Raw genomic sequence first — 13433 nt, 5'->3', positions numbered from 1 at the left:
GATATCTACATCATATATCTGGAGGCTTGCTGGTAAATCATTGATTGTAAGGTAGTGTTTGTTCAAGCTTTGATTATAAAACATGTTGCCATGATCAGAAATGGAGTCCAGGGTGTCTGAATTCCAATAGCTACAGGCTTTAATGACAGAAAAACAAATACAATAAAATGATAGAGCACAGCAATGCCTCAAAAGAATACTACTGGTATTATTGGTATTTAAATTTGTTTTTCCACTCTTGTTGCTTTGCCGATCATTACCTGTAGCTTTGCAAATCACTTCACTCAGCTGTTCAGCTGTGTGGATTTCTGGATTTTTATATGAATTTTCAGTAGCATTGCTTTGTATACACATTTCTGTGATATGGACTCCTCTGAGTTCAAATAAACCTGTTGAATTATCATACAAACTTTGAAAGTAATTTATTGAAGCATTCAAGTCATCAACATCTAGGAGTACACAAGTACCTTGAGGATGGGGGAGGCCATAGGAATTACGAGCATTAGAGTCAAATATCTTAAATCTGCCATCATCATGACAATAAATAGCTACTGTACTACAATGAATAGTTAAAAGAAATGACTGATAATTTTCTCTAACTAAAATTTGCAAAGCATTGCCCAAGGGCATACAATAAATGTAATCAACAGTAGATGACACATCATGTACATTACCAGCATAGCTTGGACTGTATTCCAGCTGGTAATTAGTTTCTAATACTGTTACCATACAAGGTAATTCTGTCAAAAGTAAAAAGTCTTGGTTGTACAACCTTGATAAAAGACAATATAACTCATTCCCAATATTCATAATGTTTACTAGGTCTCCTGAAGATCTTAATGAACTCCTATGTTTATATATCAATGCACACAATGACATCGCTACACATTGACGACCAGCATTTGACCCAAATAATGCAATGTTACCTTGAGAATATGGAGCAGAAACTGTTTTGTTGGGATCAGTTACTGTGCATGGGCCAGGATTTTTTTCTACGTCTCTGCTCAGGGTAAACTTACTGTGATTGATTCTGTGATTGACACTTTTGTAAACATGGGATAAACCAGCATATTTTTGTGAACCTGGATTTGTCAAGAGTGGCAAGTAATAAATAAGCTTATAACTTGCATTTATTGCTCTTTTGTGTAAGTAAAAAGTGATTTTCTAGAACATAATTTCCTCCGTCTGGGTAAAGCACTACCATGGCCAGTGTTTTTCTTAAACTTTCGATGACAACTTTTGACATATGATTTTACTTCTTCGGGATTGAAATTACATTTATTAAGAAAACAATGAATTCTAGATGACATGGGTACATTATTGACCACATACTTACGAACCTTTTTCCGTATTTTTCTGCTTTTGTGCAAAAGTTGGGTGAGTCGTTTAACTGGGACTCTACTTGGTTCTCGATCACGCGAAACAACACGAGGCTTGTGCTCAACATACTGATGAATATGAAATTTAGCATAACGAGACCTGCATTCCTCTAATAAATGTGACTCTTTATTGGGATAAACAAATACAGATAATTGTACAGCTTTTTCAAACACATCGCAGTCATTTTGTAAAGAATCTACGAAAGTCTTGGTCGAGGTATTTATGAAATGTACAACAAGAACCATGCACAGGGCAGCGATCAACACGCTCGCTACTGATAGTTCAAAGAACGATAGAGTATTGAAAAATATATTCAAAATCGTAAACGAAAACAATACAATAAATAAAAGACTTATCCTCACCGTCAATGATATATGTCCAAGGCTTCTTGATTCTGGAAACGCATTAAATGTTATCTTGGAAGATTTCAATATGGCGTCCATGTTGTTTGGGATATTCAGTTTCCTGTCTTTCTCATCTTCTTTGTCAATGAAGTTCCTGCTTACTAAAGAGTTAGTATTTGTTCTTTCGTTCGAGTGTCTTTGAGTAACTTTGAGTACATTTGACTTTGTATTCGTTTGAGTTTCTTTGGTATTGCTTTGAGTATATTTGGCATTGCTTTGAGTATTATTCTTTCTGGTATTCTTTTGGGTTTTGAGTTCGCGGAACGACCCGTTTCGAAACTGACGCTCGACATCTTTTAGAGTGGGTCTACCGCGAACGGCGTGTGCTTTTGTATGTATTTCGAGCGCCTCAGCAGAACAGCAAGTCGCCATTACTTTCCAATAAGTTTTCAAGATAAAGCACGAGAAGCAGCTAGCAAGATAAGCAAAGGAAAAAGACCTACAGAACCTTCGAAAGGCAAAGCAAGTCACATGACTTGTGGTAACCCGCCTCGTTTTCATACTTGCAGGGAACACCGCAGACCGCCGAGCATCGCAGGCTTACACACTTTCGACAACGTCGATAGATAGATAGATAGATAGAAAACCGAAACCTAGACTCGGTCTACCTTGCAGGTAGCCCGAGTAATGCGTTTGTTTTGTATGAGACTATCTTGTCGAGATTGCTCTGTCGTGTGCTCTTACTTGGGCCCGGACTTGATTAAGACGGCAGAAAATTTGTTGTATCAACTTGAGCCACGAGGAAAAGAAATTATTATGGTTTATATGATGATGTAATCCACTAGTGAAAATGGCATCAGGCTAGGACAGTTGACAGGAAGCATGATTTGTGGCACGATTCCAACAATTAACCCCAGGGGGGAAGGCCTAGTGGCCCACAGCAGCACGTCACAAATTGGTCAGCCGTTTTGTTTTAGCAACTCGCTGTCAAGATCGGCCATGAAAACTGTTATTCCACTGTTTAGAGATGTATAATGAAAGCTCTAACAGTTAAATGAACTGATAAATTCAGTAAATTAAAAACTTACTGCATAAAATGCGAAAAATAATTCGCCCTACTAGGGGAGGGGAAGTGGCCCACAGAAGCACGACAGAAATTGGTCATCCGTTTTTTTTTTTTGCAATTTCGCTGTTAAGAACGGCCATGAAAACTGTTATTCCACTGCTTAGAGATGTATAATGAAAGCTCTAACAGTTAAATGAACTGATAGATTCAGTAAATTAAAAACTTACTGCATAAAATGCGAAAAATGGTTCGCCCTACCAGGGGATGGGAAGTGGTTCAAGCTACGCGATAGCATAGTGGTTAGCCGTCTATCGACGGACTAACCACAAAAATTAGTCTCCAATACCTTTCAGAATTTCTCAAGGAATTCCTCAGTAGTACATTTTCTCGTAAAACTGAATAGTTTGATTTGTCAACTTAATAAATCTTGCTTGTCACTGCCGATCTCGTGTACTCATGAAGTCATTACAATCTGACCAATCAGGAATCGCATGCCGAAATAGCCTCAGGCTTGCGCGCGGAGCTAAAAATAGATTTTCAAAAAATCTTTCATAGGGCGAAGAGATGCGCCTTAATATGCAGCCCGTAAAGTCCTCCACCGAACGTAATTGTAAAGCGCATTGGGACAATTTGAAATGCGCTATATAAGAACCTTTCATTATTATTCATTATTATTCAATTTTTACTTACATTACACTAGCTATTAGCCTTTTCGAAGTGGTAGGAATGCGTTATGAAGCTTTTTTCAGTGACGCTTTATCAGTCAGTTAACATTTTATGAATCAAGAAAGGAAACAAATTCGAAAAAAAAAAAAAATTTCGAAAATTAACACACTTTTAAACTTTTAAATCAGCAAGCAAAACTGAAGTCATTAAGTATTAAAGCGTTCCCTTAAAGCAATATTCCATGATGCAAAATTTCATGTTCATCAAGACAGAGTCACAACGAAATTGTTTATAATTCAGTGTACTTTATTTTTGTCAAGTTTATTTTTAAAGCACAAAGTTTATCTTAGAGTCGATATAACTAAATTATTGGAAAGACTTTTTAGTAGGAGTCACTATTATTCCCCAAACGAAAATTCAAACTAAATCGTGCTTTACGCACATATTTCGTTCTTCTTTATTTTGTTACTTTCTTGTCTTTTCAATAGCCCGCTTCCGAGATATGCTTCGCTTGTCACGCACAAAGGTTTCAGTACGAGGCTACGTGCTAAATGCTCAGTCATTCTTGACAGGCGGCAAGAATTAATTTAATTTAGCACGTAGCCTCATACTGAAACCTTTGTGCGTGACAAGCGAAGCATATCTCGGAGGTGGGCTATTACAATCTTACAACAGTGTTCATATTCTCAAAGCATAGCTTTCATTGCTAGTTTGACAATACTGTCAGTATCGAACTAAAGAGTCTCTCACTGTCAAGTAATAACTAAATGAGCTTGAACAATCATAGTTGCATTGGCTGGCTCGTGTGGCTCTCCTTCGTATCCTCCTTGCTCTTGGCGATACTTACAACCTTGTCTAGAACATGCCATAAACATGTTCCTTTTACAAAGTCATTGTCCACCAAGTTAACTAGGTAGAAGGTGTTAATGATTTCATTGATGACCTTCCTGGAGCGAGATTCCTCAGGGTACAAGCGACCCCATTGCTGCTCCCACAAGGAGAACGCTTCATCCTATAAGATATAAGTTGTATCAAAAGCATGCAATGCTTGAAATTGTTTCTTTACGACTACACACTGAATAATCAAGAGAGAGAGAGAAAGAAAGAAAGATTAGACAAAAATTAAAGTAAAGTGAAGAATAAAAAACATTTCATTTCCTTGACGGTTCCAAGTGTAAATATTTTTGGTTATATGTTAGAAAAGACGCTTATCTTAGTGTTAATTTGATTACATGTTAGAAAAGAATTCTATCTTAGTGTAATTTGGTTATATGTTTGAAAAGAATAATCAATTATCTTAGTGTAATTTGGTTATATGTTAGACAAGAAGTGCTATGGACAAACCGAAAGAAAGAATGAGGGAGAAAGAAAGAGGGAGTAAGCAGAGAAGCAATAAGAGGTGGGGGGCCCCCCCCCCCCCCCCCAAAACACTTCTATCCCTTACTTTCCATGCTATTTCCATGCTCCTTGTCATTAATAATTAACAAGTTTTTAAAACATTATTAGCTTTAGTAACATTATCATTAGTAAGACAACAAACTTTTTATCAATAATCATAGCAAAGTTATACATTGTATTAACTACGGTAAAAACTACTTATTATTATAATAGAGTGCAAACAATATAACCGTGAAACTTTAGTAATACTAAATAGCACAATTTCATGCAAATTCCATTGTTTTCTATTGTTTAATTAACACTATTTTGTACTTTTGTACTTTAGTAATTTCTTTTCATCTTTTCACGGTGTATAATTCACCTTTTTATCATTACTATTTTGTACTATTTAGTAATTCGTGTTTCAAGGATTAATTGTTTGCACTCTACAAAAAAAATATGTCTAAATAGTATTATATTAGCCTCCTCCGCAGGCTACTCCATATATTCTCCGTTGGGACCCCTGTGTTAAATCTTATGGCAGATAAGAACTAGGAACGAAAAACGAGAGAGGAGGAGTGGGGACAAGGGAGGAAGGGAAAAGCGAGGAGTATTTTTGTCTTCACCACAGGGAACCCAAGGAGCAAAAGGAGATCAAAAAGAGCCATGGAGATGCCTGCATAGAAGGCTAGTATTATATTACTATCATGAGGGCTGGTGGTATTGGTACTGGTCTGCAAAGGAAAGGCTGGAAGAGGTTGGACCAGACTGCCTCGGTCTGCGATCAGCTCACATGTCTACCCTGGACCTCGATACACAGTGGGCGAACCTACCGCCTGAAGAAAGCCGCGGAGGAATAATCCACAAATGTTTATACAATATTACAGTTCGACTACATTAACCAAGGCCACCCAAACAAATCTTAAATCAAATCCACAAATCCCATTATTGCAGCAGGATGATGAAAAATTCTGGATATCAAACTGTTTCATGTTCTCTTCTGATCATACACACACACGTATAAAGACAAATATCTACGTTTAAAGGGGAAAATGGGAACAATCGTGCAGATTCTAGATAATGTTTAAATACTAAAGACTGAATCGTGATTTGCTAATTTATTGATATGAAACTTTCTTTGGGTGGTCTTGGTTGGAGTAGTCACACTGTAACTACTTGATAGTTAACATGATAATAAAATACTACAAATGATGCATGGTGATTATGTTTAAAGGACTCAAAATGGGATTCCTCAGTGTTTTCTCACAAGGTAAAATTCTTATGGGTGGAAAAATGGACATTATCATTTAATTTTGCCCCAACACACACAGCGGGGTCGCTGGAACTGTTACAATGTCATTACTTTTCTTTATACAGGCTTATGCATGACACCGAAACAAATTACTAAAAAGATCTCCTTCATGGAAATGAAAAATCAGACGAACAGTTATGCTTTTTTTATTTTTACGAAATTAATTTTAAGGGCAATAAAAAGCATTGAAAATTTGCCTAGTGAACAGCCCCCCTCCAAGTCCATTTCATAAGAACTTTGAAAGACTTTTTGAAAATTTTAAAGACTTTTTGAAAAGCAGAATTTTAGTCCACTTTTATTAAATAGCTAATTAATAACGTTCGCTAAAGGATTTTGCCAATGTCGTTTCTATCCCTTAGCCACCCAAAAACATTTAGTTTAGCACCGTCTGATAATTCCTACTTCCATTGAAAGGTTAACTCCATTAAAATGTAATGTCCATTTTTGAAAGTTACAATGATTTTGAAATAAACTGACAATACATTAAAAAATAGTTATACAATGTATGTATATATAGTTATTATCCATACCTTCCAGATCTTGAAGCTTATTGGATCAACCACTGTTGGCTGCATGATTTCTTTACCAGGAAACACACCCCATGTCACAGCAACTGGTGTATCCTGGTGGCAGTTTGTGATGTCAACTGTGCCCTTAAAAAAGAGTAAGGTTGAAATAATAAGCTACTACTGTACCTACCATCAACCTACTGACACCCTATTATCAACCTTCTGACACACTACCATCAAGCTACTGACACCCTACCATCAAACTACTGACACCCTACCATCAACCTGCTGACACCCTACCATCAACCTACTGACATCCTATCATCAACCTACTGACATCCGACCATCAACCTACTGACACCCTACCATCAACCTACTGACATCCTACCATCAAACTACTGACATCCTACCATCAACCTATTGACACCCTACCATCAACCTACTGACACCCTACCATCAAACTACTGACACCCTACCATCAACCTACTGACACCCTACCATCAACCTGCTGACACCCTACCATCAACCTACTGACATCCTATCATCAACCTACTGACATCCGACCATCAACCTACTGACACCCTACCATCAACCTACTGACATCCTACCATCAAACTACTGACATCCTACCATCAACCTATTGACACCCTACCATCAACCTACTGACACCCTACCATCAAACTACTGACATCCTACCATCAACCTATTGACACCCTACCATCAACCTGCTAACACCCTACCATCAGCCTGCTGACATCTACATCAACCTGCTGACACCTTACCATTTGTTATTCCTGTTATGTTATTGATTTAGCTCTTACCTCAGCATTCACCACATGATAGTTCACCAAGGGATAATCCTTCAGGACCTCTAAAAGTATGGAGACAGTCTCTGGACTTGTAAAAAATTCCAAGTATGCCTGAAAAAAGAGAAACCACCTTTATATTATTTTTTAATTCTAGATAATTTGCCATAAGGCAGGTGCTACACAAAAGAACAATTGTCCCCTACGAGACGCAACACCATTGCATTGCATCAAGGCTATGCCTCACTTGTTAGCGATAAGTCAAAACAAGCAGCAGGACTTCATGACACATCAGAAATTTTTTACTTCCTTGAGCGTTCATTTACGAACCAAAACACACTTGTCAAAGTGTCAAAATACAGTCAATTTAAAAAAACGTTGTCATCAACCAGCTCAAGCCTATTACAGATCTCACCAAACTGTGGCAAAACGTCAAAAATTTGTCTCGCTACCACACCCAAATTTGTTTACTAAGACGCCTACTTTTGTCACTGTCTCGGATCTAGCACATTGCCAGTAAGGTATTCCCTGTAATACATGAAAGATGTAGAGATTTGGATTTAAAATCAAAGTACAAGAGAGATGTGTTAAGATTTTCCTGGAAAGAAACTAGTGGTAATATCTCAACCGTTTTCAATGATTTCATCAATTATTCGCGAGCGAAACTTATCTGAAAGCACTTTTCCGGCCAAATTTATTCATCTCCATGTTTCTACAATTTTAGGCTTGAACTCACTGCTGTAACAAAGTAGGCGTGTCAGTAGACGAATTAGGGTGTGGTAGCGAGATAAATTTTTGACGTGTTGTCACAAGTTAGTGAGATCCGTAGTAAGCGGCTTAGGGAAAGAAAAACAAAGTCAGTTATGATTCAGTTCAAGATTTTGAAAATACCCACTGGACTAGCCTACAAAGGTTCTTGCTGTAAACCAGAGCAATAACTATAAATCAGATAAAACAACCAGATAAAATTATACTGTCAATTGTGAGTCAATTTCGGTCCAGTCGCATAGGCTTGAGTTGTTCAACAACAACTTTTTTTGAATTGCTGTATATATTCTCTTTTCATATTCTCTTCCAAATATGTCTCCCATCTCTTTTTTAATTTCTTGAAGTGCCTAGGACACCCAATATTTTAATATTTTCAGCACTGATTCTACATGAAGTGAATAGTTGAATGGTAAAATATGTTTTTATATGATATGAGTGATGCATCTTGGAGATATCAAGGTTTATACTTCCAAAATGTTAAAGAGTGTGACGTCATTCTAGTTTATGTCATTTTTTTGTAAATTGAAACACTGATTATTAGAGTGACCCAAACAATATATCTGTGAAACACTAATTACTAAATTGTAAATAGTGCTAGTTGAACAAAAGAAAACAATCAACAAATGAATTATCATAAAATAGTGTAACTTAGTAATACTAATATTTCACGGATATATTGTTCGCACTCTACGAGAAAACAAATTTGCAATAACCTTTCTATAAAAAAAATTACCCTTAGTAAGACAATGGTGTTTTATACAGGATATTTACTGCCCCAGAAATACTTATATATTATATATTACGTAATATATACAGTATTCGTGTCCGTGTTGTATCAGATATACAACCACAAGGCATAGCCGAGTGATTGTATATCTGATACAACACGGACATGAATACTGTATATGACTTACAAACGTCTAGGTTAGTTCCTTTGTGTTTCACTAAAATTTTCAACATTAAAGTGAATTTGGCCAAGAAAATCCAAGTTTATGCAAATGAACACACTTTTGTATCAGATTTACAACACTCTTCACGGTCATGATTTCTGTTGTGTTTTCCTCATGAATTATTAATGCTTTTGATAAATATATATATAATTGCCTCCTATGACATCACACTCATTAAATAAAATCCATTAAAATATAACATATCTATAAAATATTGAGTTAGAGGTAAGACACCCAAGGGAAGTCCAAGAAAGGCCAGAGACAGAGATGCCTGCAGATGACTACAGGTGTATTGAAATGATGTTATATCATGGGCTACCTGTGTGCATAATAGTTTGTCCACAGGAAGCCCATGTAAGAAAGGACAGAACCAGAGATACCTGCATTGCCAAGTTTCATATCAAGAGGAAGGTCTGGGACTCAGACCAGACATCTGTTAATCAGTGAAAAAAGTTTAAAACATTTTAAATATAATAAATTAAGTTGTATAATGCCATCGACTTTATTTGACAAATGCAGCCGGATTGTGACCAAATGAACCAAAAATCACTTGGAAATGGTAACATTAGTTACATCGTTTTCATGAGTGTCTAGTTGCAACCCAGTCCTCATACATATAGGGAATTCGGCAATGGGACTACAGATGCAATGGAAGGATGTTATCATTATTTTTATAAGATACCTTTTGATAGACGTAACCTCCTTCACCTCCCCAGCCCACCAAACGGTCTGTGGATGGTTTTGCATTCACAGCTGGCTGACTGTTTATTGTTAAAATGCCTTCAGAGTTCAAATATTCAAGTTTGGCTTTGATGATGTCAGTCTCTGAAGCCAGCTCATCATCATTCCACGGCAGAGATTTGACCTGGAAAATTAATTTTCGAGAAATGGTTACCCCTTTGTTGAATTCTTTTATAAATTTGTGACTATGATATTTGTTAAATAAGGAGATTGCAACCAGCACAGCTAAAAATGGTCAATGTGGACTCAAACTTCAGGGTTCGTGCTAGGTTCCCAAGAAATTATTCAAGGAGTTTTCAAGGAGTATTCAAGGACCAAAATGACTTTTTCAAGGAGTAACTCTTAAGAGGGTTTTATTTTGAAGAAAATGCCAATCAAGATGTGCGAATTTGTCACATGATATCCATGCCACATTGGGCCACTAAGTTCTGGAAAGCAAAAAATAATAGAAAGATGCTTCTCCCTCGAGGTAGTGAAAATCTCTAATTTTAACCAATCACGACGACTCATGGTTTACATATCTTGAAAGTTTTACTGACATTTTTTCATGAACAATTTTTTTCAAGGAGTATTCAAGGACATTTCTACTTTTTTTCTACTTTCAAGGAGTTTCAAGTGCCCTTGAAAATGCATTTTAAATTCCAGCACTTTTCAAGGAGTTCAAGGACCTGCACAAACCCTGAAACTTGGCACCTGTCCAGCCAAATGACTCTTAGGGCAGCTCTCTTGACCATTCACATTGACTAGTCACACTCTGATCAGTCTACAGTGGCAAGCCATATCAAGTTATTATTTCTAAGCCTAACAAAGAAATGAACGAACGGAAGGACAAACAATCCAACGAAGAAACGAAGGAAGGAATGAAAAAACAAAATAAAGAATGAACAAACCAACAAATGAATGACAAGAGGTGGTGTAATATTATTAACATATTATCCAAACTTTATCTCGTCAAGACATCTTGTCGTGCTAAAAGTATTTTATCCCACTTGCAGTAGGCCCTAGACCCATCTAACAGTAATGTTCTGATATATCACTTTGACAATGAATCAAGGTTCACACAAGACTTTAGCCCTAAAACAGTGCATTCTTTTAAATGAACTTAATCTACTCATTTACCTTGACTCCCTCTCTGTTTTCTTTCCCAGAGATATAGCAACTAAATGCTTCATACACATCTTCCACTCTTTCCAACTTTGTTCCCCACATTTTTAATCTTTCATCTATTTTTGCTCGGCTTCTTAAATAAAAAAAATGATGGTCCGATAAATCTCGGAATGATGGGGCAGAAGAGTTGCCCCAACGGCCATTAGGGAACTCATCCCATTCAGAAGTGCGGTAAAGATAGCTCTTTGGTCTTGATGCCCAAAATATAGGTCGCACATCTTCAGTGAATCTCTTCTGATTGGCTGATGCTCTCCATGGTAATGGACGGCTAGCTGCAGGATCGCTGCACCATAAGCCCAACGCACACAGAATCTCTCTTGTTGCAATTTCACGGTTTAGTGTGTAAAAATGCAATCCAGGTACAATACCACTATCCAGAAGCTCCCTGCACATGTCAAGAGCCATTTGAATGCCTAGTTTTCTGATGGCTTCATCATCATCTTTTATTGGCTGAAGAGCGTCAATGATTGACTGAGGTATTTCTAATCTTGAAAGTTTAACCAAGTGCCGAAGAGATGCATACCCCTGAAATTTAAATTTAAAATTCTTTTTTTAATGCTCATTTTCATAATTATATGACTTCAGATTAGACAACCACACATGCCTGGAATTTCTGACACATTTAATAGTCCCCTTCACAGTTCCCTGCGCCATCTTAAAAGGTAGCCATGCCTTTGCATCGCAGCAAGACAAACGATGAGCTTGCAAAGATAGAGACCTGGGAATAATTGTCCAAGGTGTTCAAGAAAAAGAAGATACGTAGGCGAACTTCAGTAGGCGAACCAATGGGAAGCCGGAACAATCGTAAAGCCTCCCATCTCCCTCCCTATGTAAACATCAACACATTAACTCATATTTGTATCCATAATATGTTGAATGTATATTTTAATTATCTCCTATTGGGGTTTAGTGTTAAAATGATCCAAAAATAAAAATATGCAAAATATTGTTAATGAGCTGATGTTCAAAATTATGAAAATCAATGATGATGAGCAGGAAAAAGGAGGGAGATGGCGATGGTGGTTCCAGATGATGATGATGATGATGAAAGCATTGATGCTGATAGCATTCATTATGGTGGAATTGAACAAGATGATGATAGTGCATGAGATGGCAATGATGATGGTGATGATCATGATGATGGTTATGGTTATGGTGATGATCATGATGATGGCAATGACGATGATCATGACGATGGCATTGATGATGATCATGAGGATGGTCATGATGGTACATGACAATGGTGATGATAAAGACAATTATGATAATGATAATGATGTCGATGAAGATGGCGATCACATTGTGACCATCAAACAGAAAATCAGCTATTTTTATTTACCTGGATTGGAAGAATTCCAGGTATAATTGGCACAGTAATACCAACTTCACGGCAATCTTTCACAAACTTAAAAAAAGTTTTGTTTTCGAAAAACAATTGAGTGATGATAAAATCAGCTCCAGCATCTACTTTCTCCTTTAGATGTTGAATATCTTCTTGATAGTTGTTACAGTCAGGATGTCCAGCTGGGTATCCTGTGTAGTGATACAATGAGAGAGGATTTGGAAAGAAATTAAAAAGAGTGGCATTATAGGGTATACTTTTAAGAGATTGAAAAATAAATAGGTACAAATATGTACAAGTATGAGAATATATATAAAGTATATATTTGTACTGCGGTTGTAATGTCCCAGGTTGAGCATCTTGGTAAGATCTTGTCAGATCTTGCCAGATCTTGCAAGATCTGGTAAGATCTTGTGTAAACCCAAGATTTTGGCAAGATTTTGATAAGATCTTGCCAAGACCCTTTCAAGATCTTTTTATTTCTTAAAAAGAGATTTAACATACTAAAACTGCAAGATCTTGACAAGATCATGCCAAGATCCTGGCAAGTCCTTAACAAGATCTTATTAAAGATCTTATCAAGATCTTAACCAGATCTTCCCAAGATCTTGTAATGATCTTGCAAGTTGATTTGAAAATATATCCAAAGATCTTAACAAGATCTTCCAAAGACAGTATCAAGATCTTGGCAGGATCATGCCATGATCTTATCAAGTTCTTAACAAGATCTTAGTCAAGATCTCATAAAGATTTTAACAAGATCTTGCAATGATCTTGCAGACAATTTGAAAATCTTCAAAAGATCTTAACAAGATCTTCCAAAGATAGTATCAAGATCTTGGCAAGATCATGCATTGATCTTATCAAGTTATTAACAATATCTTAAGCAAGATCTTTTTGAGATCTTAATAAGATCTTCCTAAGATCTTGTAATAATCTTGCAAGATATTTGAAAATATATCCAAAGATTCTTACAAAATCTTTACAAGACTCTTGCCAAGATCA

The 13433-nt window shown here is 36.6% G+C and overlaps 1 protein-coding gene across 4 annotated transcripts in view; it reads right to left on the bottom strand.

Annotated features, from left to right (window-relative positions):
• Nucleotides 1-3889: 3889 nt before the first annotated feature.
• The window catches only part of LOC116304937 (methylenetetrahydrofolate reductase (NADPH)), a 31806-nt gene continuing 22262 nt past the window's right edge, over nt 3890-13433 (bottom strand). For 2 of the 4 annotated variants that reach the window (XM_031714738.2, XM_031714739.2), the window contains exons 4-9: nt 12426-12619; nt 11039-11611; nt 9861-10043; nt 7476-7574; nt 6676-6798; nt 3890-4468 (exon numbers count right to left, since the gene is read on the bottom strand). In XM_031714738.2, coding sequence (XP_031570598.1) covers nt 4238-4468; nt 6676-6798; nt 7476-7574; nt 9861-10043; nt 11039-11611; nt 12426-12619 — 1403 coding nt within the window. In that variant the 3' untranslated portion in view covers nt 3890-4237. Of the gene's footprint in view, nt 4469-5194; nt 5670-6675; nt 6799-7475; nt 7575-9860; nt 10044-11038; nt 11612-12425; nt 12620-13433 lie in introns of those variants that run through there. The other 2 variants (XR_004198113.1, XM_031714740.2) reach the window with 2 other exon arrangements.

This window comes from Actinia tenebrosa, unplaced genomic scaffold (genome assembly GCF_029948245.1).
Source record: "Actinia tenebrosa isolate PJP-AT-01 unplaced genomic scaffold, QUT_ActTen_1.0 PGA_scaffold14__42_contigs__length_11649687, whole genome shotgun sequence".
In the NCBI taxonomy this organism is placed as follows: Eukaryota; Metazoa; Cnidaria; class Anthozoa; order Actiniaria; family Actiniidae; genus Actinia; species Actinia tenebrosa.
The sequence above is the reverse complement of the archived record's forward strand: the minus strand, read 5'-3'. Positions and strand labels throughout refer to the sequence as shown.